Below are 25,420 nucleotides of genomic sequence, written 5' to 3'. Positions count from 1 at the left end.
TAATAACGGGAGACATAGGTTCGTTTAAGTTTCAATAATAGAACGTTTAGACCAATCTCTTGCGATTTAATGAAATGTTTCAATAAATCAACTAGTCTCATTATTTCCAGTCATAAATCTCAATCACTTTCTCATTTCAGTAAGACGTTCTATTGAAATGATTTTAAATCGATCAAAACAATTTTAAAGAATATTTATAAAACTAATATGACAGTTTATCTATCCAATATGTTTCACTTGACATTATGCTCGCTAAAGGATGATCTTGTATTTAACAACACAAAATCTCATTTATATATAGAACAAAAACAGTAAAGGTTCTAGATTCTATGCCATTTTTTCAAACTTTCATGGTTCGCATAGATGAATTATCAAAGCATATCCTAAAGGTAAGCTGTCGTATCATTTGATTTAGTTCTGGCTCACAACATTTGTAGGTGATACGTTTGTTTTGGGTTATCGTACTTGTTCTTGGTGCCAGGGATTACTGCACCTGATCTGAAGAAGCTGCTTTTATGTCATAGTTATACCGATTAATACAATACAACTTTAATGTCTTTATACGGCTTCATTCTCCTGTAGTACAACACGTACTTCTTCATTCTCCTGTAGTACAACACGTACTGCTTCATTCTCCTGTAGTACAACACGTACTGCTTCATTCTCCTGTAGTACAACACGTACTTCTTCATTCTCCTGTAGTACAACACGTACTGCTTCATTCTCCTGTAGTACAACACGTACTTCTTCATTCTTCTGTAGTACAACACCTACTTCTTCATTCTTCTGTAGTACAACACCTACTGCTTCATTCTCCTGTAGTACAACACGTACTTCTTCATTCTCCTGTAGTACAACACGTACTGCCCATTGTTTTGGCTTGACAAGGTTTGGATTTCCTATCTGCCGACCCGAACCCACTCACTGCAAACGATCTGCAGGACTTGGATGGGATCCTATACCTACTGGTGTAAACCTATCCTAAAGGATCCCACACTCCTTTTTCCTATCATTGCTGACTTATATTTTAACATGTAAAAAATGGAGGAACAACAAATCATCAATGGACAGTATAGTTTTGATATTTGATACGTAGTACATAAACAGTCAATAGATATTGTTCTTAACAGTATTCTCTTTACGATTTGATACAAGTTAATTTTCTAAGAACGACTATACCTGCTTATAAAAAATAAGCATGTGTGTAACTATCCTCTTTGCAAATGTTGGTCCATAAGGACTAAGCTATTTTTTATTGGCAAATAATAGGTAAGTGATGGATTTAATATTTTTTATTCGACATTCTCAACATTATGAATGTGTGGCTGGGTAGGGGCATCCATAGGTGTGAAATAGCAATCGTGTTAAGGTCTTAAAGAGTTTGCGTTTATCGTGATCAGAGATTTGTAGTTTGTAAAGAATGACTGTTTTTATTTTTAAGACAAGCGGATGATTAATGTAAACAGACAAAATTCTTTTGCACCTCCGTTAAAAACATTTTTTAAAGCTGAGTCATTCTACATTCCTTTTAAATAAAACGGCTCTGTCGAAAAAGCAACAAAATGTAGCATACAGCCTGCTAGGCAGATATAAATGTAGATTAAAATAACTTCGGTTTAAGTTGGTAAAAATGTCCACGTGAATGTATAAATATTTTAAAATTATGTAAGTTTTTTTTTTTTTTTTTTGATATCTATGGATTTTTATGTACATAAAGAACTGATCACCAGTGATGCATGGTTGCCTGGAGAGATCGTAAAACACGACATAACCTCCTTAAAACAGCTCAAAATAGATTATTCCTATTTTCACGTAGATTTGTGCTATATACCAATGTTAAAGACATATTGTCAATGATGTAGAATCACGTCATTTAAACTCAACACCCCTTTAAAATATGATTCGAGCGTCATACAAATATACTTAATATCATACGCGGATAGAAACAATTCATTCATGAAATTGCCTAGATTTTCATTAAGAATCTGACAATTTTCCGTGTATTAAGACATATTGTGTATTTACAGGATCTAACAAACTGCTTATTGTGATTTTTTTTGTTCGTGACCTTTCACGCCTGTTTCAATTTGAACTTTGGGGAGTTAATGTGATCAAAATACTGCATTTCCAAATAACGAAAAAGAACTGACGGTGTGTACAGAAGACAAACTAGAAAAACTGTCCAAAGCTCTCTAAAAGACACTCCGTTCTCCATCCCAGCAGCCCTATTGTCAAAGTTTATATAAGTAAAATAAGCTTAAAATGACATTTATTTTTGCTGGACTGTAGAAATGTTTTCATTGCTCAAGATCGATTCTTTGCATTTTCAAATATACAGTTGATAATGTATGTTTAATGGTGATGTCTATTTCGGATAATTTTCCGGATTTTCCATATTAATTATTTCGCCCCAGTTTGAATTGTTTTTGACAAGACCTCTTTGTGATACGTGTTGGGTAGCTTCATTATTGTTTGCTAGATTATTATTGCTTTATACCCACTTGCAGTATGACGGGTGCAGCTGGCGTAGCATGACATGCTTACCCTTCCCAAAGCACCTGATTTCACTTCCGTTTTTTGTTTTTTGTTTTTGTTTTGTGGGAGTTCATATTGCTACTGAAAGTGCGTTAGTTTTGTGTGTGACGTCATCTTTTCCTTACACATGTATGTTCGGTTTTGATGTGCAATCTATTTTATTCGGTTCTCTACACTCTGTATGTAGATCGTCTTTGTTTCATGTCTTCACGTTTAGTCCATATTTTTGTGATTTTGAAGTATTTGAATTATCCTACTGCTGATACTTCATTGTTTTTTTGGCCGATATCTGCTTTAGTCTTTCTTTTTTTTCAGAATTTGGCTTTTTCAAAAGAAAACTGAAAAATATCCTTTACTTGATTTAATAGGCGTTACATGTACCGACTTGTATTGTCAGTGCATGTACCGACTTGTATTGTCAGTTTTGTATTTAAAAAAAAAGTTAGTTCATGTATTCATGTATATATAGGTGTCAAAATATTCAGCTACATTAACCTTCCTATTTGACACGTAAACCTACTCTGTAATTTATACGTATTTTTGAGGTTTTTGAATTAGAACGTATTGTTGGGTAACTAAGCTATAAATTAACTTTTAATACATTATTTTAAACGTTAAAAGGACAATCCTATACCCAGGCATTAAATTTACCATAATCAAACATTAATCTATAAATAATGACCACTTTACTTGATGAAATTCAATATTAAAGTATGGATCTGTTGAATATTTGGAGATAAACTGTTATACATGTAAACGCCTTCGGTTGATATATAATTATACGGTATTTCTGTGGCTCCAAAATGAGATTTTTGCTTTAGATTTTTTTCGCTCTATATTATCATGAAACACGACACGCAGTTTAAGTTGAGGCACCATTATATATTTAAGTTGAGCATATTCAACCAGGCAAGAAACTGTTGCTGAACAAGAGACTCCCAGAAGCCTGAATCGCTCACTTGGTTAAATTTTGTCTTTCAAGGGCCATAAATCTAACATGAAGTTGTTTAACAATTTTGAATCAAGATGACTTTGGTAGGACTTATCATAAGGATCATTTCAACAATTGAAAGTTTCTATCCATCATAGTTTTCAAGATATTGGCCCAAAACTGAAAAAAAAACCGTCATGGCTTAACTGATTAAAATGAAAATTTGACCGCAGACAGATCTCATCACGCTGAACACTTTTTACCCGCGTCAGAATTAAGCTAAACCTAACGGTTTTGGAGATACATACGAAAAACTAGTCTGACCACTATGTTCCATTTTTAGTAATAGCGACCATGTTTACCGACCGATAAAAAATATACACAATAGCTCTATGCAGGATACCCCTAGAGACCAAGGGGCCTTTGGCCATGAGAGCTAAAAGTCAGAGTGGATAGATTTGGGATGCAATTTCAGTACAAATAAAATAACTCAACATCCGATTTGCATAAAACAAAAGCTGACCGAAACTCCTTTACTTTACATATCAAAGCGTGTATAAACCTGAAGATTGGTTTATAAATGTGATTCAGTTGTGTACATCGATGAAATTTGATTCCACTAAAATGTTGAAATTCAATACGCGGTTAATGTGAATAAAACTTTACCAGTATTTGTTTGTTTGTTTGTTTATTTTTTGGTTTTGTTTTTTGTTTTGCAATCCTGGTTGTTTCCTGTTAAAATTCTAACCTGACATTGTTTTATCCTTTTGTTACTTTGTATTATGATTTTTGTTACTTTATATTCTTTGTTGTGTATATCTGTTTTCCATGTCTGGTCTTTGTCCCTGGATTACATTCTTTTGATTACCGCTATAACTGGTTCCCTTGGTTACTCTTTTATCCATTATACTGGAGAGTTAGATACAAAGAGTAATCAAGGGAACCAAGGAAAGGAAAACTATGACCCGTTGAATAAATCAGTTTTCATGCGCAGATGGATACACCATAACGATCCACGAGTTCATGATGACGACCATAAAACTTCCGTAGTGATTACTTCAATCCTGCAGCAACAAAACCCTGTTCCAGAAGCCTATTTGTTAGAGTTCTAGCACGATACAAAAGGTCTGCGTAGTTTCGGCAAGCTCTGGCATAACGTATGAGTTGTGATATGAACACTCCATACGCAGGTGCTGAAAGGATGTTGCCACATATGTGGTCATGTGCGTATATGTGCAGATATGTGTGGATATGCGACCAACAGAGTTCGTTTGTATTGTTTTAGATTAGAAGAAATTTGATGAGTTGTTTGGGAGTCTGATAGATATTTTAGATAAATGGGTTAAAATCTAGTATTTGACCGAAAATCTGTAAATGTGAGCGTATGTACCTGAATGCACAGGATAAGTAAAGCAGTTTGGAAAAGCCCGCGTAAAAAAGATGATTAATTGAGTAATCAGAATCGAGAACTAGCTGCAATATATCGTTTTACCTGTTTTTTAAATTATATTTTCAGATACTTACAGCCCTCAGATTTCTCATAAAAAAATTTTCATTATTTTACAAAACCTATAGATGCTTTCCAGCATTGAGTAACCTCTGTTATTTGTTTTCGTCTCTTGTCCTTCAAGTTCGATTCGCTGTTCTCTTTGCAATTTTTCTTATCTCTTCAGTTCATATCGGTCACTAGCCTTATGGTTAGGTTATAGCCAGCAGTGTGTTCTGATGCCTTTTTATGATTTCTCTGCATGTAAAATCTTTAAGCAAGCGTCTTTTGACACGGGCATGCTACTTCATTCACTTCAATTTGTACACGAATCGGTTATTCTATTCAGCTGCAAATGAGACATCGATACGTTTTAATTAGAAATCTGCATGGACCCTGATTTTAGCATTGAAGCAATAAAAATCGATTTAATTTTAATTAATCGAAGGTAATTTTTAAAATTGGATTTTACAAATACATTAAATATAGATCATATCATCCTTGACTTCTGATGTGTAACTATTTACTTTCAAGTATACAAAAAGGCAATAAAAGTTAAAAATATTGAGACAACAGAGAGGGGAGGAATTTATATATAGAGATACTTTAACTCGATTTTATCATAACAGTTATTCTGTAATAATGATATAGATGATGGAACATGGTTTCAGGGTTTCAACAATTGGACATTTTTTAAAGATAAAGGAATTAGTTCGTTTCGCCTTATCTTTCAAATGCGAAAAAAAAACTGCATAGTGAGAAAAAAAATGAATGAATTATTTTACAGCAATATTAGTTTTACGACTACAAGTTTTATTTTGGTTCAATCTCAAAAGCCTCAAAACCGTCTACACGTTTAGTGAGATGTTGAATTACTAATATAACATTGATACAAATTATAAAGCGGAAAGTTATGTTTGTTTCATGGTCTCTTTATGTTAAATAAATAACATTTTAAGGCCTAAAAAATCTTATTGATATTCAATCAACTCTAGCATTTAATACATTCATTTCAAAAAAGGAAAACGAACAACCCAATTACTTCCGGTATATTATATCTGAAATGAATTAAATAACTCCCAACTATTTAAAAAATGAAGACATTATGATACCATTAAGGAGTTACTGTATCGTTCTATTTGCACAAACATTACATAATGGTAAATTGTGCAACTAGGAGGGACTGTTAACTTAATGTTCAAATGTCTTTAGTTAATGGGTTTTAAATATGTTTTTTTTTCTTCCTGAATGAATATTTATAGATAGATCTAAACAGTATCGTGTCTCTTAGATAATTGCAGGACAAATAAACTAGTGATATTAGTTATTGGTTCTCGGCGTGGCTTCTTGTGTCATAGTTTGAGATAAGACTCATGGTATGGGTATCAGACAGTGTCTCAATTTGCTTTCGGAATATTTCTGTACTATATCTACAGAATATGAAGAAATATGGTGAATTTAACGCTTTGATGTTTATATATCTATTTAGTGTTTCTTTATATCATTTTTGCTTATAGATGAATATGTCTGTCGATCGTTTAAAGAACATTTTTACCGTTCGAAAGTCGCAGAAGCAGTTTCGAGGATTTTACTTTACATTTAATTTACGATCTTTGTGTGTAAATTCATACATAAACTTATATAACAAAATTTTAATTGTTTATTTCTGAAAACCAGTCATTGAATACAGATTGACTGGCCAATAATGGCGATTATATAGCTCGTTATGAATTATTGAAAAAATATTACATTGTTAAAACCGTTATTTCATTGCTTTCGATTTAATCTGTTATGGAAACAAAATCGGTGAAACTCCCAAACCGTGGAAACAATGTAAAATCTGTGCAAACCATAGAGTATCAAGTTATATCTCATGTGTTTAATGCGTCAGTGGTTTTGGTTTTTTTTCTTTACAGATTTATAATTTGATTTGAAGAGATGGTTGTCGGGAAGCGAGAAGCGACAGGTAAGTTTCGTCTAGATGCTCAGTTATTGGCTTGTCGCTGGGCTGTGGAGGAATTAATTGTGTGGAGAATGGGGGTGTCTCTACTATTTACGTGAGAGAAAATCATTAAGTATTTTTTTCATTCTATTCATGATCATAATGGTTTTACAGGCAAGTTTTCACATGAAGTAATGTGATTATGTTCTTCCATTACTCTTGTAAACTTTCGAAATCCCTAAAAGTCGGTATGTTATTTAAGTTGAATCCTTTCACAGTTATAAGGTTTTATTGTCGTTATACATACCAACCTCAAGTCAATGCCAATGACAATGTCGTTTATATACAATGTTAATTTTTCATTACATAATACTGAAAATTAAATAGAAAAAATGCTACTTTTGAGGACGAGTATGTATTTAATCACATAATTCCCAATTGAAATTGTGTCATTCTGATAGGCTAAACCCTTCAACTTCAAATGTCCATGTTACCATGTTTTTTTTTCTTACAGAAAAGGCCAGAGCCCGCTGGGCAAAACTGAAAAGATTTGTGAAAACTGGAGCTTATCAGGACGATTGGAGTATGCCAAATTTAGCCTTGATAGCAAACACAGTTCGCCGTATAAATTCAAGGGAAAAGACAATGGTAGCGATTGGTGAATCAGTGACAGTCGAAACGGCAAGAAATGGTGGCAATTTAACGTCTAGAAGGGACTCAATTCAGAGTGAAGAAAAAATAATGGAAAGATTACAAGATCATCTATCAAAACGGGATATATTTACCTCAAACTCAGTCTCTCGTCCGATGTTAAAATCGTCAAATATAAAACATAGACCTAGAGACATTATTTATAATGGAAGTGATCACGACAGTTCATCAGAATTCGGATACGAAGACGGAGAAGGTAAGAAATCGTTGACTTAATTAGAAAATGATGGACACCAATCTATCAATCCATTATCCAACTGAATAAATCGTGGAAAAGCAAAACAGGGAGTTATAAATATCCGGCAGTTCTTGACTTGCAAAAAGGATGAGCACCAGATTTTATAAAATTTCATAGTATATATAAAATCGTTGTTTGCATAATTTGTATCCGAATTATTTATTCCATTTGATTTTTTTATCATTTTTAATTAATTTTTGTCCCCTGCAACTCATAGGAAACGTTTTCAACGGATTTCATTCAAATTTTGCAAGATTATTAGCTACTATATGTAGTTGAGTATTGTGCCGCCATTTTGATTCGACAAATTGTACAAGACTTACAGGACTTTACGGCACTTTGTTGAATTCGTATTTGCTACATCAAAGGAACACTTTATGGAAGTTACAAACCACTATAATGTCACTTCCCATAGGCTCCAATGATAATTTCACTAAGTTCAATGTGTTATGGAGTTTCTACCTTTAACCTGAAGAAGACTGTACATCACCTAAAACCTGCATGTTTCCACTAATAGTCCTGAAAATACTATCTTGAAATGTGGCACTGGCTCATAGAAGACAATGAGCTAAAAATAGAATGGGAATTCCCCTACATTTCATAAAAAGGGTCTTCACGTAGAACTCATAGAAATATTTAATTCAGTAAGTTACAGTTACCTTTTCATGTAAAAATAAAGAACATATAATTCCCTGCCAAACACAAGCTCACTTGTGCATATTTGATGTGCACTTTTTCCACAGCAACATAGCACAAGTGCAATAAAACTTGCGTAGGAATATTTTTTGTTGAATTAGTGGTATGTAACCTTGACGCAAGTTCTCGGAAACTGTTGTATATACGGATTTTGTAGGATATGTAGTTGATCATATTGCACAGCGATTTCAATCCTACTAGTTTTACAGAAGTTTTGAGGTTTTTTTTGTGGCAGCGGAGGACATGCGGCTATGCGTAGCAATCTTTGTTTGATATATTTACTGTTGGACATATTTGATTTATTGGCAGGCAACTTTTTTTTTTGCGACCTATCTCTTGAAATTAGCAGTCACTGGGAAGTGAAAGTGAATAAAGATGTAGAATAGGAGAATGTTATATTACAAATCACATACTTTTCTTTAACAAGAGAATCAGTGGTCTTGTTTGGGATATATTGTATTTATTGATTGCATAGATTGCCCTCTACAATACTCCTCCGGACTTGCATGTTATGGGACACAAAGGCTCCTGTAAATTTCTCTGCTCAGAATTGTTACATATGTAGCTATACAAGTTTTATTCGAATACTTTCCTAATAAATAGTTAACCCTGTTGAATAAAGAGGTTTTTTGATACATTTCTCAAGACTTAGTATTATGTTAGACTAAATTGTTCTCGACCTGAAACTATCATTACCCTATTTGCAGATAATAACACTCTCCCAAGAGATAACATAACTAAGAACTATATCAATAAATTTAACTCAATTTCTTTGAATTAAATATAACAATTATCCAAGGTATGAATCGATTTCTTATTCTTTGTTTTTTTTTTCTGGATTCAAATTTCGTTCCACTATTGTAGTTCCGAAATGTCACATCCATCACAACCGGTATCAGGTTGATTATCTTGTTAAAGAATGTCATCGATTGCTTCATATGTAGAGTTTAATTAGAAATTGGAAGTTTGAATATAAACAACTGGAAAAACAATTTAAGTCTGATGAAGCAGTATCGATATCTATCAAGTTGATGAAAAACTATTGGGGAAATGATAGTGGCACGAAATCTTTTCAACAAGGAACGATTTGTTTTAAAAGTTCAGTACTTGAACATGGATCTAGCCTATACCAATGTCAAAATTTCATAACGATGGCCGTTAAAAATGTTTTACAATGATATTTTTTTCTAATCTTTTTTGTTAATCTATCTTTGTAACTTTTGTCTTTGAAATATCATATCCCTTTCACTAAGACCAACTAAAATATATATTTATCCATTATATTTTAAAACTTATAAGAATAAGGAGAATTACCGATTATGTTATGTAGTCGTGTTTCTATAATTTCAAATTGAATTGTTGTTTGCCATTTTTCACAATTTTGACCCTCGCCTCGAAATACCATGTACATAATTTTCGGGGGGGGGGGGGGGGGGGTCAAAATTGCGTTGATGGCAAAATTTTCGTCAGAACTTGCTAATAATGGTTATAAACGATGATTTTTCGAATTGTGGGAAAAAAATATTAAAATAAAAAAAAATCCTGGACCCAAGTGTGTATGTTTTTAACTTACATCTCTGGTGTATGCTTTTAAAATCTATAAATAAAAAATCAACACTTAACCAAATGTCTTTCAGAAATAACATTGAAAGATTTAAGGGAGCAGGTAAAGGAAAAGAGAAGACGAATTAAGACAGAGGATGTGTACAATGCCGCCTGTTCATTATGTAGAGTGTCGCCAGTGTCCAACTTCTTGAAACAATGCTCATCTTACCAGATTAAACTCAGAAACAGTTTCCTATCATCCAAAGATGTCAAAGCCATATGTATATCTCTGGTAGTAAGTAAATTTAATAAGAAGATTTCTCAAGAAGCAAAAACGTTAGAAAACCCATGTACAAAGAAAGCTTAAGTTGGGTTCAGCCGACAGAAGAAGAAGAGTTACAAAATTAATTAAGATAAACTCTACCCCTAAAACTGGTATGGAACTACATGTACTAAATATAAAAACGAAATGTTGTATATTACAGAGAGACCACAAGATTTACACATTAGATGTTTCTGGGAATGAGATTGGTGCTATTGGTGTAATGTATGTTGGGGAGATGATGGTTGAGAATACCACTATCACAGAACTGGTAAGTATGTCGTATCGTTATAGGGGTGATTGTGTACTATGGAAAATTAAGGTATTATCAAAACATCTTCATTACGATTGTTTCACTTTCTTACTTCCGACATTTTGATCTCAGACCTTTCATAACAGCAAATACAATCAAATACCTTATTATCAAGATTGTAGCATTTAAAAAAATGGACGTAGTACTATATAGTATAAGGAAGACTAAAAGGTTGTAGTTGTTTCATATCTCAAGGTCCTATATGATAGCTGTTGTCATAGTAATCTTAAAGTTGGCATGTTTAAAAAACTATTTTCATGGTTTAACCATAGTTGTCATGGTTTAACAATTAATGTTGTATTGAATTAACAGCTGTTGTAATGGTTTGAAAGCGGTTGTCATGGTTATAAAGCTGTTGTGATGGTAGAAAAACTGTTGCTATGATTAATATCTGTTGTCATGGTTATACAACTGTTGTCGCGGTTAAACAAGTGTTGTCATGGTTGCAGAGCTGTTGTCATAGTTTATTTGTTAGTGTGGTAGTTTCATGGCTGTTGTCATGGTTTTTTTGTTAGTGTGGTAGTTTCATGGCTGTAGTCATGGTTTATTTTTTAGAGCGGTAGTTTCATGGCTGTTGTCATGGTTTATTTGTTAGTGTGGTAGTTTCATGGCTGTTGTCATGGTTTATTTTTTAGAGCGGTAGTTTCATGGCTGTTGTCATGGTTTATTTGTTAGTGTGGTAGTTTCATGGCTGTTGTCATGGTTTATTTGTCAGTGTGGTAGTTTCATGGCTGTAGTCATGGTTTATTTTTTAGAGCGGTAGTTTCATGGCTGTTGTCATGGTTTATTTGTTAGTGTGGTAGTTTCATGGCTGTTGTCATGGTTTATTTGTTAGTGTGGTAGTTTCATGGCTGTAGTCATGGTTTATTTTTAGTGCGGTAGTTTCATGGCTGTAGTCATGGTTTATTTGTTAGTGTGGTAGTTTCATGGCTGTTGTCATGGTTTATTTGTTAGTTTGGTAGTTTTGTGGCTGTTGCCATAGTTTATTTGTTAGTGTGATAGTTTCATGGCTGCTGTCGTGGCTGTTGTCATCGTTTATTTTTTAGTATGGCATTTTCGTGGCTGTTGCCATGGTTTATTTGTTAGTGTGGTAGTTTCATTGCTGTAGTCATGGTTTATTTATTAGTGCGGTAGTTTTATGGCTGTTGTCATGGTTTATTTGTTAGTGTGGTAGTTTCATGGCTGTTGTCATGGTTTATTTGTTAGTGTGGTAGTTTTGTGGCTGTTGCCATAGTTTATTTGTTAGTGTGATAGTTTTATGGCTGCTGTCGTGGCTGTTGTCATCGTTTATTTGTTAGTATGGCATTTTCGTGGCTGTTGCCATGGTTTATTTGTTAGTGTGGTAGTTTCATGGCTGTTGTCATGGTCCAATAATATTGTCATAGTTTATTTGTTGTTGTTTGTCATGATTTAAGAAACGTTATCATGTTTTATTTTTGTTGTCATGGCAACATAGCTGTTGTCATGGTTGATAAATAATCTCTTTCTTTTTGCTTTGCTTTTTTTTTTTTTGACGTTATAGCTTCTTCCTTTTTAGCCTTTATCAGTTATTGGCAGTGTTATTATGTTGTTAATCCTTTCGTTATAGGGAATATAAATGCTAATCTGGTAATATTTTATTGAACTGGTGCTTCTGGTTCAGTTGATTTCAGATTTATACTAATTGTACTAAACCATTTATACCGATGTCATCAAATTGAAACGAATCAGTAAAAGGTCTACATCAAAGAGCATTCGATTGCATTTGAGTTCATTGAATATCGTCAATAAATTAACTTTGTTAAAGACCTTTTTGCCTTTGTTGCCAAAAGTCATTCGGTGTGGTAATTTCTTTGAACAAATCTTTCTTTGGTATAGATGTAACAATATCTAACACTACTTGATTTCGACTTTTAATTTTTTTGTGTGTTTTATTTATGTGATATTGCTCAATCATTTGAGATAGAAATCTCATGAATGTAAATAGTAGAAATTTTAATAGTATTAAATACCTACATTCTCAACTCATTGCAGCTATGAATAACGGATTATCAAAAGTAGATAAACTATAAAATGTCATTTGGTTCTTTAAGTAGGAGTTAAATATATCCATGCTTAAAAATTCCCACACTATTTCATATGTCAAAAGCTAAAAGATAATGAAAATTAAAAAAAAACTTGGAACTTTTAGTAATTGATTGAGTGACTCAACATAGAAACTATATTTTAAATATCAAATAAATCATAGTAAATATGACGATGAAAGGGATGAGATTTTCCCAAATCAAATAGGTTAAAACGATGAGAAATTTTGTGTCTGAGTCGGGCCTTGACAATATGCGAGTTTTTAAAGCTGCATTAGCTGCCAAATTTGTTCAGTTTTGATTCTATTGAATTTTGCTGATAAAATGAAATAAGTTTGTAGTAATGCAATTGAAGCAATAAATGTCGATAATACCTGCAGAATATTGTAAAAACAACGTTTTTTTTTCAATCAAGGAAGATCGATTGCTCAGATCTAATTAATTTTCGCCATTACTTCCGAAGATTGCCGACAGGACATTAATCCGGATTAAAAATAATTTGGCCTTGGTAAAAAAAATAACAATAACCGATACACAGGTAACCACTTGTCTTGTTTACATTTCACTTCATCTATTTCTTGATTAGTTTTCAAATAAATAATGACAGTTACTGACCAAATTTGTGCCGCATTATATCACAATACATAAATTTCAGAAGGATCCTTGCATTATATTCGAACTTTTTTCTTTTACGGCTTGAGTCCGACGGTCTTGCCATTGATTGACCACTTTCGCTTTGCTGTCAGATTGGTTTTTTTTAAAGCGACCCTTACAGCACATGCGTGGATTAAGGTTACCAGAAGTCACATGCATACGAATTTACCTAGGTTGATTTTTTTGTCTTGCAAGACAATAGATATATACATGTAGACACCTATTTCATGTATTTAACACATTTTATTTGTGGATATCGAAATAAATTATATAGTACAATTTAGTAGAATTAAGGCATATTTAAACCGATTTTTTTTTAACGAAAATGACAGTTAATGCAGCTTTAAACAAGTCAAAGGCTTAGTCATTTGATCCAATACCGTTTTTCAGTAATAAAGGCTTTGTTCTTTTTTTATATGAAGTGCTTTCCATTACATTTTTACATCTATCTGAACTCCTAAAATTCGTTCATTTTGAATTGTCGACAAAGTATTTCTATGTACATGTATTTCGAACAGTTGATGGTTTTCAAGTCGGTAACCTACTCTTTATTCGTAACTTTTGTTTCTTGGTAATAACTCCATTATTAATTAAGATAATTACTAACATAAGCATACCATTGACTTTCAGAGTTATTTTTACTTTTTTAGAACCTAAGCGGTACGATTCCTGGTAAAGCTGGGCTGGAACATTTAGCAGATTTACTCAAATATAACAGATCATTACGGGTGCTACGGTTAGAAGGTAAGTCTTAAAAATGATTAGCGCTTGTTAATTGTCATTTTTAAGAACTGAAAGAAATTGAACAGATCTTTCAAAGATTTTCAATAATACTCAAAGTGCAGATATGGTAAATCAACAAATTTAATTTTCACATTTTAACTGCAGTCAATCAATCCATCAATCCATTAATCAAACAAACACTTTAACAAACTAGTTGATTGCATTCTTTATGGCAAGCCAAAGTGGACAAAAATGAGTATTTTCTAATATTAATAAAATGATTTTTTAATATTACAAATTAGATTTCTTATATCACAAAACACTTTTTGAATATTAAAAAAATAATTTTTAATATTAAAAATTCGATTGAATTTCTAATATTAAAAAACGATTTTTTAATATTAGAAATTGATTTTCTAATATTAGAAAATGCATTTGTTGTATTCAATTACGATTTTTTAATATTGGAAAACCATGTAATATTAAAAAATGTGACTTATTTTGCAATATTGCAAAGTAATTTTCTAATATTACAAATTCATTTTCTAGTATTACAAATTCATTTTTTAATATTACAAATTCATTTTATAATATTACAAATTCAATTTATAATATTACAAAATGTGTGATGTTTTGTAATATTACTAAATCAGGAATTTGTAATATTAGAAAATGAATATTTGATATTACAAAATGAATTTTTGATATTACAAAATGAATTTCTAATATAAAAAATATTTTCTGATATTAAAAAAATTATTTTGTAATATTAAAAATTCCTTTTCTAATATTACAAAATATTGATTTTTGTCCACTTTGGCTTGCCATAATTCTTCGTGTAATAAAGGCCTTGAAATAACATTACTTCATTTTTGTACAAAATTAGGGATCATGATATTTTCTATTTTAGATAATAGAATAGAACATACAGAAATGGAACATATTTTAAATATCATAAAGGTAATTACATTTAATATTGTTTAAATTATGCTATGAACAGGAAAATAAAATACTTATTGGAAAATAAGCTAGAATCAATCCATTTAATAGCCTGTGAATATTCTTTGGAGAATCTTTAAAAATTCTCGTGACGAAGCATATTGTACAGATTAAAATGTTCACACTTAAAACAAATAAAACAATGATATGATATGAATTGTTATAATGTTTCCTTTCTTTTATTTCTATTGTAATATGAGGCAGGTGTAACATGTAGGAAGACGAAGTTGAATATTTCAAATTAACTAGGACTCATTTTTTTTTCATTTTACAAAATTTTAAGACATGAGCTATGACTTTGAACATTTTGTATTTAGTTAAAGATACGAAGCTAGTAAAGATCGTTACTCTGTGCTATAACTTTTTGACAGTCTTGTCGAACCAATTTTATTATATGGATCCGAGATATAGGGTTATGAAAATACTGTTAAGATAGACGTGTACATATTCAGTTTTGCAAACGCATTTTAGGACTTAGGAAAAGTACGCCTAATTTTATTGTATATGGTGAACTTGGGCGATTTCCGTTAGATATATATATATATATTAAATTAAGAATGGTTTCTGTTTATAGTAGAATAATGAAAAATGAAAATAAACTGAGTAGCATTATGTTTAAACTGTTGCTAAATTTACATCAAAACGGTACGTTATATTAGAAATGGATAGCTTACGTAAAGTCAATTTTTGACGACTGGCCGAAGTTACGTTTTCATGAATCAGCAGTATATAGATATTTCATTATATAAGCCAATTATTAAAGAAACGTTGAGGGATCAATTTATTCAAAAATGGTTTCAAAGTTTAGCGGAATCGTCCAGAGGTTCTTTTTACAGTATATTCAAAACAAATTTCTGCACAGAAAATTATCTACTAAAGCTTTCGAGACAAGCAAAGCATTTGATTACAAAATTCCGATGTTGCAATATCAATATCCCAATAGAAAAAAGGAAGATGGCATAATATTCCGAAAGAAGAAAGGTTATGTGTGTTATGTACTGAAAATACAGTGGGGGTGAATTTTATTTATTTTATTTATTCTTATGCAAAAATGCTAAAGTTGTTGAATTTAGAAATAAATTTATTCCTTCATATTATATAAAAAATCCTTCAACTAATAAAATGAAGTATATGTTTAGCTACTACCATAAACAACTTTTGAGTAACATTGCTGTGTTCATTAAAAACATCTGCTCGCTCATTTGAAATACATGCTTTTCTCATTTACTGATTTGGTTTCATATATTGATACTTTCTTGTCTTCTCTAGTATCACTCTATTCCAAAAATTGGTATATTATCTTTTATTTGACCTGTTTTTCTTTATTTAATGTATTCATGTATATATCTGTATGCTTTGTTATTTTATTTCATGTAAATGTCTATGCCTGTCTGTTTTATCATTTTTGTATCATGTATATATTATGTCCTCATGTAACACATAACATGTGTCTGAGTGTAAATAAAAGAATGGGTAACTTCCTGTCAGACTGAAATCAGTCTTTCGGTACTTTTAAGGTCATGAGCTAAGTCCGTATTGATTACCCCTATCCCGACATAACTTATCGATCAAATTGGCCACATTTGAACACTCATCGATTGATTACTTTCTCTAATCGAACACTTATCGATCTTTACTTTCTCTTATCGGACTCTTATCGACCAAACTCGTTGATAGATCGGTAAGTGTTCAATTAAAGAACGTAATCAATCTATGAGTGTTCGAAATGTGACCGATTTCTGTACTCCAGCTGTAGTATTTTCCCTCGTCGCCATCACCACCATCACCACCAGCACATAGATGTATGTATGTATATATATATATATATATATATATATATTTACTGTTGTTAAGTAAATGTTTTGCATATCTTATTCTACATACAGAATGTTCCATCGTTAGAAGAGTTATATTTAGGCCATAATGCACTGGGCTTTGAAGGAGGAAACATGCTTGCCAAAGAAATTGGTAAGAAGTTGTACACGCATTGAGCAAACTCTTATGCTTGCGTGTAATTGGTTTGGTTAGATAAATACATTGTAACTGTACTGAAAAAAAAACGAAGACAAATAAAAACAAACCTAGCACAATTATAAAATGTTAGAATTTCTACAACATTATTGCATACAAGACATAATGGATGTGACACATGGAAGTAAAACTTGTAAATTATAACGCCTTACAATGTTCAATGATTATAAATATTTAAATCACAACAATTGTATGTGTTTTCTAGTAAGACATTGACATAAATATTCATAAATTTAATAAAACACGTGGGACTTTAAAATTATTGTTTCTGAGAGAAATGAGACTTTTGTAGTTATAATTGTATCCAGTATCCTTTTTCTTTTTTCTTTGCAGCAACAAATCAAACTATAAAAGTGTTGGATTTACAATGGAATCAAATTAGAAAAAATACAGCAAAGTCGATATGTAAAGCATTAGGGGTAAGATAGAAAAAATACACCGAAGCCAATGTGTAAAACATTAGGGGTAAGATAGAAAAAATACAGCGAAGTCAATATGTAAAGTATTAGGGGTAAGATAGAAAAAATACAGCGAAGCCAATGTGTAAAACATTAGGGGTAAGATAGAAAAAATATAGCGAAGCCAATGTGTAAAGCATTAGGGGTAAGATAGAAAAAATACAGCGAAGTCAATATGTAAAGTATTAGGGGTAAGATAGATACTTCAAACGTACCCATAATGTGTCATGTTTACATGTAAAACAATAAGAAAATGATAGATACTTCAGTATCGTGTCATCATTTTATCAATATGATGCAGGTGTAACTTGTATTATATGTCAATATGTAAAGCAATAATAATAAGATAGATACTTCAAATGTACTATAACGGATTAGTGTTTGGTAATTTTGTTGTTAGAGATACGAAACTAGTAAGTTCATATTCTGTATTATTTATTCTCGACCGGGATTTTATTACACATACTAATTTTAACCATTTAGATAACCAGTATACCTTCCACTGGTTAACTTCCTGTCAGACTGAAATCAGGCTTTCAATGCTTCTAAGGTCAAAGATCAAATTCGTATTGATTTCTAGTATGAAGACTTCGTCTTCTATTAATGAAATTCGTCACTGTGAATCCTGTATTGTATAGTAAATATACACTATTCTCTGTTGTTCTTTCCCAAACAACATTGCCATCCCACAATGCAAAATACAATATCTATGACCATAGAACCACAACTATACATGAAGCATTTCTTTCTCAAAACTTTAATGTTATTAAATTATGTGCTATTGTTTCTAATCCAGGTGGTAGTTATTTTTATGTAGATAAATTGGAAAATGTAGTCAGAAGTCTATTTGACACGCATTAAGCTATTCTACTAGACAATAATATATATATATTCTATTTCTTTCACAGGAAAATCAGACATTATGGGCTCTGAATTTATCTTGGAACGGACTAGGCCAGGAAGGTTGTATCGAACTAGCCCAATCTCTTAAGAAAAATACAAAGCTTGTTGATCTCAATCTATCAAGCAACAGAATAGATATGACGTCTTTAAGATTCCTTCTCCATGGTCTTGTGCAGAATCAAAGTTTAAAATATTTTCAGGTTTGTTCTTCTGTTTTAGTTGTAATAAAATGTACTTTGAAATAATATTATTAACAATGATATAATCGCTATTTTCAAAATTCAAAATAATATCCCTTTTGGAGCGTTTACTAAATTGATTACTTTAAATGTCACTTTAAACTATTTCTTATTTAATTGATTTCTGAAGCTTGATTTCCCTGTTCTGATTATAGTAATTTTTTATGTATTTCGACATCAAACCAGTTTTTAAACACCAAAATGTTTTAATGATAATTTGTACTTATATAATATTACCAACTGATTCTCGATCTTTGACGATCTGTAAATAATGTTGTAAATGGGAAAAATTGTAAAGACGAATTCTAATCCATATATATTATGAATATTGTAGATGGGTAGAAACCCGATAACTACTGAAGGTGCTAAAGCAGTCATTAAAGCGGTACAGATGTCTAAAATGTCTAAACTGGAAACTATAGAACTACAGGTATATAACAACAAAATACTGTAGAAGATTTTAATATCACAAAAATGACAACTTGTTATCCGAATTTATTCATTTTAATTTTAATAATATTGCAATCAACATGTCCATCCGTCCGTCCGTCCACACAACTTTTCTGTAACATATTTCCGAACTTTTATTCAAGGGAATGCTAAGATATTTTGTAAATTGGTTTTGCATGTTGACTTGTAACATATCTTTTGAAGCATATCATTGTAACATTTGGGAATTCTTAGAATGACGTAGGGTGCTACATCTAGTCTTTCTACCGATGCAAACTGTATCAAACTAGAATTAAAACCTTTCTGTAAAACGGAGCTTACGAAGTTACTTTCTAATCATGAATTCCATGAGTATGTAGTTATGAAATATTTCTTTATATAACTTTGGTAATCAGAATTAAACGGGACTTTCTTTGTATTTAAGGATATTTCGATTGACGACCAGTTCACAGAACTGATGGCGGAACTAAAGAAAACGAAAAACATACGGGTAACACACGGAGAACGCATTAAGGGTGGCAATGCTGTTACAGAAAAGGAGCATGATCCACATGATTTGAACCGGTTTGACCCGGTCATGGTGCTAGTGGAATATATGCGCATTGACAATTTAAGACTTATTGACTTTTTCCAATATTTGGATACGAATGGTAGGGAGAGACTCAGCAAAAGTAATTTTCGTGATGGGGTTGCTGTAAGTGTTTAAACGTTAGCAGCAGAAAATAACTATACAACAACTGCTTTAAAAATAATTGTTATGACAAATTAAACAAAAAAATATATATATATCAGATTAGATTCTATAATCCACAAATTACCTATGATATAATTTAAAATTGTTCGTTATGTTGTATAATTGTACTTTTTGTTTTGAAAAAATTCCCATTTTGCAGACCATATTAATGTTTTGGTGTGTCTAAACTATCATGCCTCCCGTTCTTATACAAACGTATTCCTCTTGTTAACTCTTGTGTGAGATTTTCTCTTTTCTTCAACTAATTTTAGTAAGAAATAAGTACAGTTTTATATTCTGATTTCAGAATTTAGGCATCCCCCTTACAGAACACCACTTAGATATTGTTATGGAAAAAATTGATCTAAAGAAAGATGGATTTGTGGATTTAGAGTAAGTAATTCGTTAAAAACCTTGTGTTTTTAATTTTGATTCAACTGTAATTAGATCAGTTAAAACAGGTAGTCAACAGTAATCAAAGAACGTTCTGGAGTCAGTTCATGCATTGGCTTTCTATCTATATTTCATTACTTCTTCTTTTATAGAGAGTTTATGACGGTACACAGAGAGGTTTCTAGGCAGATCACACAACGCACGACCCGAGCAAAATCGAAGAAAAAAGAGGACGAAGGCCTTGTTGGACTTCGGAAAATTTTAAGAGAAATCATAGAGAAACGCAATAAAACTAACAAAGAAAAGGCGAGTAGCAAAGCAGAGGCCAACTCTTCATCATCACGTGATAAGATTGTCTCTAATAATAAAACTTTTGCAGTCACGAAGCCGAAGTTTGCTGACCTAACAGGTCGAAAGCAATGAGGTTGTTCCCAGGTTATGCACCAACTAACTCTATCACTGCTTCCTCTCCTACTGATCGCATGTGCATTCTACATTTTATCTTTTTTGCTTAATCAAGTGCAATATTGATATTGTTGTTATATGTTAATTGTTGCAAGTTTTCAGGGTATAGACGAAATATTTTGTGAAAAGTTTATCATTTTGTGTTCGAAGTGATAATCCGCTGTATTTAATTTGTCAAACTGTTGTATTTTATACTATTGAAACAAAGTCGAACTAATTACAATAACTGAGGAAAAAGTAGCACAATTTAACGATTTTTTCAGTATTTGATGTGATTTAGGTTCAAGACATTTAGTGAAAGATATCTAGAGTTGAGCAATTGCTAAAACATCATTTAGCAGTCCCTGTAGGGTAAAGTAGGATTCTGCAAAAACTAGATTTTCCTGTTATTATTTGAATCAATAGTTTTAAGGTGCTATTTTTTATGTATTAGTTTTCTGTTTATTTTATAAAAAAGTAGAAAAAAATCATTAAAATTAGATGATACAAAACCGTTCGCTTTTCAATAAATAAGCGTAAGTATACAAACTGTTACCAGTTTTCTTGTCTACAATAAACAGTTCTTGTACTATAACTTAGACCATTTCTTCATATAACTTTTTAACATTGAATATTGCATGTTTTTATCCCACACAGTCCTGTATGCCATTGTTTACTGCCTCTCTCTGATTGGTCACCATTCTATGTTACATGTAGGGACTATCTATCTTCTAGTCTTATATTTCCCTACTCTGATATATGTGAATGCCAATTGTAACTATTGGTGTTGCAAAACCATTGATGTATTTAAAAACTGGTTACGTCTTACAACACAAGGTAAGTTGTGTCACTAAACAATACAATAAGTCATTTGCACAATGGGCTTTTTTATATGACAAAAACAATAGGTCGCATATATTCCACCCACTAATCCGTAGGTGGTTTGCTTGTCACGCTTGACAAATATAAAATAGACTTTCGTATCAATTAAGCACATCGTGATGTTGTCTTTAGGAATCAAACCTACACAGTGTAACCCGTCGATAATTCTGAACATTGATAGCAATTTGACAATACAGAGAGATCTATTTTTTCCTTAAAAAAATCCTACCAGGTAATGTATTTTCGATCAAGAATAAAAAAAGTTATTTAATACGTTTTAAAAATTTAAATTTAAAAATAACCACCGTATTAGATCTATGTATTTAGATGCTGCGGTGGTTGCATGAAGAAACGCTCATGTGTGGTTTAATATTGTTCACAAAATCTGCTTGCGTTATATATTTGCTGGATTTTATTATTAAATACTTATTGTGTAACATATTCTGTTTGTAGGCACAGGCTAAATTTGTTTAATGCAAACTTTTTCGGTAAATATAATGATGCTGAATAAACTAATGCTCATATCACTTGCCCACGTAAGAAATGATGTTCAAGTCACTGGCACTTTGACCAAGTAACCCACTGTAGATAAATTTTGTAAAATGCAAGGCTTATAGTCACTATAAGGTTTCAAATTGTGTTTTAAAAAACGAGTATTATGGATTAACAACTCTTTCTGATTGAAAGAATTGACATTGTCGCTTGTTATATTCTGAATTGTGGCACGTATGTCTCTGTCGACGTATTTTATTCGTTTTTTTATATTTAATAATTGTTTGAATTTTTCGTCCCTTTTATTAATGTTTCGTGTGTCACAAGCTGTACCCTAACATAATAGTTACGTAGTTATTGTAAAGAAAATTCTATTAGATTTTAGGGAAAAACATTGTTCGTCATTATTTCTTGCTTCATTGAAGAATAATTTAATTTCAGTAGTAAAACGCTTTTATGATATTGAATAGAAAAGTTAGTCCATCATTTCATAGACCAAATTTTATATTTACTGTGACGTAATCAACATTTTTTATGATTTTCTCCTTAAATTTTGATACTTTATTAATTAATTCAATTATAAGGAATAACTGTTATTTTTTTTTAAATAACCCCAATGGCCATGGTGCACACTTGAAAATAACCTGGTATGCATGTTATTTAGTGCGCACCACGTGGTTGAAGTTATTTCTTCATAAAAAAAATGTAGCAGTCATTCCTTCAGAATAAAATGTCGACTTTTTTTTTTATATAAGTGTTCTTATTAAAACTGTTTATACAAATACTATTAACTTGAGAAATGGTTACTGGTTTTGTCCAATTTTGCAAACTTTGTAAAATTCCATCGCTTAAGAATTGGAGAAACGATAAATGCTGCATGAGGCTCTCTAGTTGTATATTTTAGTCAAAATTCATTACATACTTTATAGGTTTATCCAAACAATCATTATATTCATTCGAATAATGTTTTTAAATGCCTCGTAACTGTTACAGTAACTTTCATCTCGTGAATTTAATAACCTTTGATAATGGTGTTTCCAGCTTTCGTGCAACTTATATCGTTTGTTTAAAAAAGGCACGAACACTTCACTATGTCACTTATATAGATACGTACGGAAATGTATTGTGTATATATAAATATATTTATTACAACGAAATATTCGCATGACACAACCGAATACAAAATGATAAATTTTGATTCATTATTACACAAAATACAATAATAATAATTCCCCTCTCAGAACTACACTATTTTTAATACATGGTAGTGATGTTAGCAGGGTAAAGGTAAAAAAAGTGCACCTGTTTGTGGGATTTACTGGTATAGTGCTTTGCATATCACGACTAACGCTGTAACTCAGAGATTGTGTATATTATACGATTTTTTTTAGGTAAATGTTTGATATAACTATAAATAATGTTGTGGTTGTTGATTTATATATTTTTCTCTATAATAGTTTTTTTTTTTTTTTTTTTTTTTGGGGGGGGGGGTGTTCTTTCATTGGCTGCTTGCATTACGTTTGTAACTCCAAACACTTGTTTTCAAATGTTCAGGTCTTATTAATTACCTATACATATAAGATACATGTATGAACAATAACCATTTCCGGTTCTACCCAATAGGATACACAGGCAAATATTTTCATGTGAAATTCTTGTTAATTTAACTTAACATAAAATTCACGTGAATTTCGAGTCACCCGAATTTCATGTGAACTCTTTCACAACGTTTATTTGCTCAATTCGGTTGAAAATCATGTGAAATAATTTTGCTTGTGTAGTTCAACTGAAAATTTGTAATGATTGGTAGTTTTTCGAAGGCGCTGTGTAACTACTAAAGTACCTGTTTTAGTATTGTTTCTGTAAAACTACATTCTCTCTGGACCGTATAAATGACAAGAATATAAATTTTGAGTTGACGATATAACCAGGTATATATGACAATCATGTGAACTCAACACTTCATATAACATATTTAGTGGTTAAATTTGTATTTAGAAGATTCGGTTATTGTTCTCTGCATACAGACAAGTTTTGTGCACTATTTGCATTATGCATGTTTTATGGTGAATGTTATGCTGATGTTGTGCTCGGTCATTGACGACACGTAAGTTTATTGTCATCCTCTTTCAATCTCAAAAGTTACGTTGACTTTTTAACCATGCTTAAACTTGCATAAATAAAACCCTTTTCAGGTTTATCGGTATAAAAAATGATTGGATGATTAACGAAAAATTATCACATGAACTCATCAAATTTTGTAGCTTTAGTTTCACTTTCACAATCGCATACACTGGTGATAAACTTATTATAGCAATACATATATTGATTCCAAGTCTTAACGTTTTTGAAATGTTTTTGAATTTTCGAAAAAATGTGCCAAGAAAGGATGCAATAATCACTTTAACGTCAGTTAAGATTATAAAGTTTTGTCATTTTACATTAATCGTTTATTCTGCCTTGTCAGTTTAGGCCTGAAACATTTCGAATGATGGCCTACTTTAATCAACAATCTGTTGATATAATTTTCTATATACACAAACATATGTCAGCATTATTATAAACTATTTAAATGAATTTCAAATATATACATATATAATCTTTAATCCTACGAAAATGATTGGTCTTCGTCGCCTGTCGTCGTTAACTGTTAACTTTTGAGTGGAATAGTCCATAGCAATCTTTGGATACCGACTTAAAAATAAGTCGATTATACCGAACGAACGACGAACAGAATAGAAGACTTGTAGCATATAAATTACAAAAAAACTAAGAAAATGTGAGAAAATCGTCATTCCTTCTTCGACTTCAGGTTACAGGTAAATCATCCTTAAAAGGCCACAACATGAGTTTTTTGGGAAATTCTTGAAAATCATATTAGAAAATAAAAAAAAAACGTTCAACAAATTATATAATCGTTATAAAAAGTTATATTAAGGTCTCATAGTGATCAAAGTCATAGATTGAATCCTAATTAGTGCATTTGTCCTTGAAAGGCGAACAAGGAGGTACTTTGTCGTTTCAAGTTTGTAGTCGAAAACGGTAAATATGATCCTGATGATACTGTTTACGAAAATATCGACCAACCGTTACGACAAACGTGATGACTTATCATTCAGAATTGTCAACTTTCCTTTCATCTGTGGCAACATCCCTTCAGCACCTGCGTATGGGGTGTTCATATCACAACTCATACGTTATGCCAGAGCTTGCCAAAACTACGCAGACTTTTTGTAT

General features: G+C 31.6%; 1 protein-coding gene across 7 annotated transcripts in view; it reads left to right on the top strand.

Moving 5' to 3' along the window:
* Positions 1-25,420, top strand: part of LOC148604191 (uncharacterized) — a 34,507-nt gene that overhangs the window by 7,596 nt on the left and 1,491 nt on the right. For 3 of the 7 annotated variants that reach the window (XM_088550386.1, XM_088550382.1, XM_088550381.1), the window contains 13 exons: positions 6,869-6,918; positions 7,409-7,801; positions 10,177-10,379; positions 10,570-10,677; positions 14,087-14,180; positions 15,070-15,119; positions 17,045-17,126; positions 17,523-17,608; positions 18,556-18,750; positions 19,124-19,219; positions 19,664-19,933; positions 20,280-20,365; positions 20,518-20,671. In XM_088550386.1, the coding sequence (XP_088406512.1) occupies positions 6,891-6,918; positions 7,409-7,801; positions 10,177-10,379; positions 10,570-10,677; positions 14,087-14,180; positions 15,070-15,119; positions 17,045-17,126; positions 17,523-17,608; positions 18,556-18,750; positions 19,124-19,219; positions 19,664-19,933; positions 20,280-20,365; positions 20,518-20,671 (1,845 nt within the window). In that variant the 5' untranslated portion in view covers positions 6,869-6,890. The other 4 variants (XM_088550388.1, XM_088550384.1, XM_088550383.1 and 1 more) reach the window with 4 other exon arrangements.

The sequence above is a fragment of the Perna viridis genome, chromosome 10, assembly GCF_037379345.1.
Source record: "Perna viridis isolate PV_CMFRI_1.1 ecotype Kerala chromosome 10, ASM3737934v1, whole genome shotgun sequence".
Taxonomy (NCBI): Eukaryota; Metazoa; Mollusca; class Bivalvia; order Mytilida; family Mytilidae; genus Perna; species Perna viridis.
Note: the sequence above shows the minus strand (reverse complement) of the source record. Positions and strands in the feature narration are given on the sequence as shown.